Below are 6,000 nucleotides of genomic sequence, written 5' to 3' on the forward strand. Positions count from 1 at the left end.
AACAGGCAGCACGCGTACCACGTGTTGAGAAACACTGTCCTAAGCTACTGTTCCTACTTCCTTTGCAGTTTATTGGCTAGATAAGGAATATCTGAGCGATGGGCTGCTGGGGAAGGTGGCTACAGAGACACTGTCTTTCTTCCTGCTTTCCCCTGCAGCTCTACATTGGGAGAATTTCAGCTCTGATGTCTGGCCAGTGCTGGAAAGAATATTGGGGGTGCTCTAGCACCCACTGAGCTGGCGCATATGACAAGATTCCTGCTTCTCCATCATGGCTCACATCTCTATAAGTTTGAGCCAAGCAAAGCCATAAGTTTGGATTGGTCTCATGGTTTCAGCACCATGCAGCTCAGACTTTCAGAGAGCTGAATCATGCTGAGAAAGCAAGAAGTCCATTGTTTTACAATGAAGCCAGGTGAGGGGAAAGAGACTGTGTAAAGCCTGGGGGAGGGTACATGAGAGATTGAGCAAGTAGACTGGATGAAGGCTGTGGGTAGATAAGAACATAAGTGCCTTACTGAACCAGAATGAAGGTCCATCAAGCCCAGTATCCTGTTTCCAACAGTGGCCAACCCAGGTCCCAAGTACCTAGCTAGATCCCAAGTAGTAAACAGAGAGAGAGAAAGAATCTGGCTGGGAGAAGACAACACATTGTATTTTGACCCTGTAAAATAAATGCTACAAAATGTGGCCCCTGATAGAAAAAGGTTAGACAAGCCTTCTCTAGACACTCTAATCTACTGAGAAAGGCATACAGGCGAATTTTAGCATTTTTTTTAAATTGAATTGAATTTTCTTATGTAAAGCACTGCATCTTTTTGTTTGTATTAAAAGTGGATTGGTCATGCTTCATTTTGAATTTTATTTTTATTTTTTTTTTTTTTAGGAAACCATTCCTGGAGTATCTGTCATGACCTTGACTCTACTACAGAACCCATTTCACATCCTGGTTCTGTAAACTCTGAGTCACCATTTACCAATGAAAAGATGAGGGTAACTGTCACCCAGATCACGGTGGCTTTGGGAGGCCTAAAGAACATTTTTACTCCACTCCTCTTCCGAGGGCTTCTGTCATTTCTAACCTGGTGGATTGCTGCCTGCTTATTTTCTACAAGCCTTTTTGGTCTTTTTTACCACCAGTACCTGACTGTGGCATAAACAGGAAAACTAACAAACTAGAAGTTCAGACTCAATCTCCAGTCCAGCTTTATACTCATATGCCCAGGAAATGATGAAAAACTGTAACTGAAAAACAAGAAAAGAGGACACATGGGAAAGGGATAAAATATCAGAAGACTGTCTTCTTGGCTTTAGTGCTTCCTCTATATTCTCAGGGTGAATGTTATAAAATACAAGAGTGTTGGTAATCTTTGTTACCTCATTGATAAATAATTGTTGATGTACTCTGCAAACAGCATACGATTCCTTATGGATGGGCTGTTTACCCCAACTTGCGAGTTGGATTGTAGAAGGCATCAGTCATTTTTCTCAGCTTGCTTCCTTGTCTCCTTGAGCAGTGCCTTTTCTCTTCAGTTTTAACTTCTACAAATGAGTTGAGAAGGTGTCTTTTCCTCTGCTCTGCACTAGATTTGTTATTTTTGGGTATTAATCTTTTTCAAGACTTCCCTGTGCTAAGAGGTTCCCAGTAGTCCTGGGACAGCTCTGCTTAGACGAAAGATCAGACATTGGTGTCTGAAGCCAGGAGGACCATACTTTTAAAAGAGCACATGACAGGCCGACCTGCTCTAACACTTGGAGCTCGGGACTAGGTTCCCTGCCTGAGTCATACGCTTGAGTACAGGCTGATTTTGACACTACAAATGGCCGGAAGACTTGGCAGAGGTTGGCTACATATCTCCCCACCCCCATCCCCGGAAGATTCATGTGGGAGCGTGAAGGGTTGAGGGTTTAAAAACCTGAATAAAAGGTAGACTGAAGAGACAAGTCGCTGGAGCCAACCTTGTTTGTTTGAGGCAGGAATTCCTTCTCAATTTCCAGATGCAATGAGAAGCTAATGCAGATACAACACATGACAGTTCTGTGAGAGCAGCTCATTACTGTCTATGGGAAAATTAAGGTGGGTCAGAAATTGGCAAAATTAAGATTTTATGGAGTTATCCCAAGGGTCCCCCAGCTCTAAAATCCTATTTTCTGCATTTGAACTTTTAGTTTTGCTCCCATGTTCTTTTTTTTGCACCAAAATGCTGCTGTGGCGACAATCGTAGATTTATCTTATTTTAAAAGCTTCTATCTGCCTCCAAAACACCTCAATTCTGGTTTAAATTGATTGTAATGAATTCCTCAGGTGATTTTATCCCTATATCATGCCAAGTTTGTGCTGGATGGGCGCCTGATGATAACAGAGCATCAGGACATGCTAGATGGTCCCTTAAGTGGGAGAGGGTGATGACAAAACTGTATCCCATGGCTTCAGAATTTCAACATTTGTATACACCACCTAAAGTAGATTCACTGGTAATGCAGGTTACTAAATGGATTTCGCTGCCTAGTGAAGAGGGCATGATCCTGACAGATACTTAGGGTCGCAGAGTAGATTTGGTCCTCAAAAGACAGTTTGGGGTATTGGCTTTAGACCTTAAGGCAGCGGCTGCAGCATCCTTTGTGGTGTGAGCCAGTCACAAAATGTTATGTCAGAATCCAGGCACTGATTTCCTTATGTTATCCTGACAGGGGTGCATTATATGGCTGACACTATCTATGATATGCTCATAGTTATGAATAAAGTCTCAGCTTATACAGTCTCTGCCCACAGAATGCTCTGGATCAGACTGTGTGCGGGAGATGTGCCTCTAAAACTACTTTGAGCAGACTCCCCTTTAAGAAACAATTGCTCTTTGGCAAAGGACTGGACGACCTGATGACAAGTGTAATGGAAAGTCATCTTAAATCCTTGCCAAACAGTAAACCACGAAGATCAGATAGTTCCAATTGTGGTTCCTTTCATGGCTACAGAAGACCGCGTTATGTATCATAAGAACATAAGAATAGCCTTACTGGATCAGACCAATGGTACATCAAACCCAGTAGCCCATTCTCACGGTGACCAATCCAGATATCTGGTACCTAGTCAAAACCCAAGGAGTAGCAACATTCCATGCTACCGATCCAGGGCAAGCAGTGGCTTCCCCCATGTATTTCTCAATAATACACTATGGACTTTTCCTCCAGGAAATTTTCAAAACCTTTCTTAAAACCAGCTATGCTATCCACTATTACTCTTATCTATGAGTTCCTTGTCACAAAGGTCCTGTCAAGGATCTAGACAAAGGTTTGGTAGCTCCAGGAGAGCCCAGACATCTTGCTTGTGCTCAGCAGCCAATTCTAAGAAGACCCAATGATGCCAGGTCGGCCTCTGAGCTCCCCCACATACAAATTTTGGGAATTCTTAGAGACGAATGCAGATTTCTTCAGACCAGTGGGTGCTGGACATAATTCAAAAGGGCTATAAGCTCAAATTTTATCGCCCACTCCAGGACCTCTTCTTGGACTCTCCAGTGGGAAGATCAGAGAAGGCTACCAAGGTCAGAGTGACGGTGCAAAGGCTGTTACAAATTGGAACCATAAAACCGGTTCTAGATGCAGACTCAGGCTAAGGGAGATACACTACATCATCGTGCCCAAGAAAGACTCAGAAGATTGGAGGCCAATCCTAGATCTCAAGGTGATCAATGCGGCATTGAAAGTTCCCAGATTCCAGATGGAAACTGTGAGATCAGTCATTGCTTTGGTGGCTACATGCAAATTTTTGACCTCACTGGATCTGACAGAGGTTTTCTTGCATATATTCCCATACCACAGAAAATTTATCATTTCATGTGCTAGAGAAGCACTTTCAGGTCATGGTGCTGCTTTTTGGGTTGACCAATGATCCACACACCAAAGTAATGATGGTGGCAGCAGCCCACATGTGCAGGGTAGGAATCCAAGTTCATCCTTACTTGGACAGTTGGCTGATAGAGCACTGTCGTTGCTGGCCTGCCACCAGGTGGTTGCTCATATAGTCCAGTTCTTACAGAATCTTGGGTGGCTTATCAATTTCACACCTGGAACCAACTTAGTGTCTGAAGTATCTGGGAATCCTGCTCAACATAACAGAGGACCGAGCGTTTCTTCCAGAGCCATGCAAACTGAAACTCAGATGCCAGGTCCTAGACATCTTGACAAAGCCAGTTCCTATTTCCTGGCATTATCTGCAGGTTCTGGAGTCCATGGTGGTGACCATGGACAAGAGCACATCTGCATCCCCTACAGAACTCACTGCTGGTACGTTGATCTCCTCAGTCAGACTCCAGAAGGAGTTAGCCTGGACAACAGAGGCGTGACAGAGCTTAAATTAAAATGGTGGCTCTGGCCAGAGTAGTTATCCAGAGGCCTTCTTCTCTACCCAGGATCGTGGGTGATATTAATGATGGATGTCTGTCTCTACGCTGGAGTGGTCATTGTGAGGGTCACCCATTGCAAGGCTGATGTCTGCCATAGCAGAAAATATGGTCCATCAACAGACTGGAGTTGAGAGTTATTTGGTTAGCTCTCCAATTTTTCCAAACACAGCTGAAAGGCAAAGCAGTCAGAGTATTCTCAGACAGTGCTACATTGGTGGTGTATGTCAACAGGCAAGAAGGAACCAGAAGTTCTCTGAAGCTGGAAGCCCAATTGTTGTTTCAGTAGGTGGAAGTCCAGCTGTAGGTGATAACAGCGGCACACATAGCAGGTGGACGCTGGATCCAGGGGAATGGGCGTTGTCCCAAAGAGCATTCAACTGCATTGTGAAACACTGAGGGTTCCAGACATTCGAACTTATGGTGTTGGCGGCAACAAGAAAACCCCTCCGTTTTTCAGTCAAAGATTCAAGTCAGGAAGCATCAGAATGGATGCTCTTGTGCAACTTTGGCCAGAAAGAGAACTGCTTTAAATGTTCCCACCATGGGCAGTGATGGCCAAGTCATTCACAGAATAGCGACCCATAGGGGATTGGTAGTCCTTATAGCCCCAGATTGGCCGTGTCACCCATGGTACGTGGATTTGGTCCACTTGCAGCAGGATAGTTCCCTTAGACTACTGCTGCATCACAGCATTCTGTCACAGGGGCCCATAGTATTAAACAATCTGGAATGCTTTGGTCTTGTGGCTCGGCTATTGAATGCACAACCTTAGTGCAGAAAGGATATTCAGAGATGCTGATATCAACTCTCCTAAGTTCTAGAAAGCCTGCGACAGTGACGGCCTATGCTAAAGCATGGAAAATTTTCAGCATTGGTATAAAGATAAGCAGTTGGATTTTTTCCAGGATTCCATTCCTGATGTCCTCTCGTTCCTGTAGGAAGGATTAGAGAAGGGTTTGGCAGGTGGATCTCTTAAAGTTCTAGTAGCTTGTCTTTCATGCTTCTGTGTCAGAGTAGATCGAGTGTCTCCGGCCTTTCATCAGATGTTTTCAGGGTCATGAAGGGAGCACTGAGGCCCCGCCTCCGGTGATGCAGCCGTTTCCAACATGGAATCTTAATATCGTATTACTGGCCCTCACTAAGGCTCCATATGAACCTTTATCAGAAATGTCTATCTTGGATCTGACTGTGAAGGCAGTTTTTGGTTGCAATCACTTCAGCTGGGAGGGTGTCCAAGCTGTAGGCATTTTTGTGCAGAGCACCTTTTCTCAGATTCACAGAAGCAGGATTGTCTTTGTGGACCATGCCTTTCTTTCTGCCAAAGGTGGATTTGGCATTACATGTTAATCAGAAAGTGATGTTACCTGCGTTTCATTCCACAGACAAAAAAGAAACAGGACAAGGTTTTGAAGTTGCTGGATATGTGGAGGGTGCTTCTCCACTATCTTGAGGTGACAAATGATTTTAGTCTCCCAGACCATCTGTTTGTCTTATTCAGTTCTAATTGTTGTGGAAGACCAACCTCAAAGACCTTTATCTCCCAATGGATTTGCTTGGTGATCTCTGCATGCATTGGCTGTGGTAAACATCCGCCAGT

The 6,000-nt window shown here is 44.3% G+C and overlaps 1 protein-coding gene across 1 annotated transcript in view; it reads left to right on the forward strand.

Moving 5' to 3' along the window:
- The window catches only part of TMEM161B (transmembrane protein 161B), a 189,556-nt gene extending 186,445 nt beyond the window's left edge, over nucleotides 1-3,111 (forward strand). The window contains exon 12 of the mRNA XM_033921743.1: nucleotides 887-3,111. Coding sequence (XP_033777634.1) covers nucleotides 887-1,158 — 272 coding nt within the window. The 3' untranslated portion in view covers nucleotides 1,159-3,111. The remainder of the gene's footprint in view (nucleotides 1-886) is intronic.
- Nucleotides 3,112-6,000: the final 2,889 nt, after the last annotated feature.

Source organism: Geotrypetes seraphini, chromosome 1, assembly GCF_902459505.1.
Source record: "Geotrypetes seraphini chromosome 1, aGeoSer1.1, whole genome shotgun sequence".
Taxonomy (NCBI): Eukaryota; Metazoa; Chordata; class Amphibia; order Gymnophiona; family Dermophiidae; genus Geotrypetes; species Geotrypetes seraphini.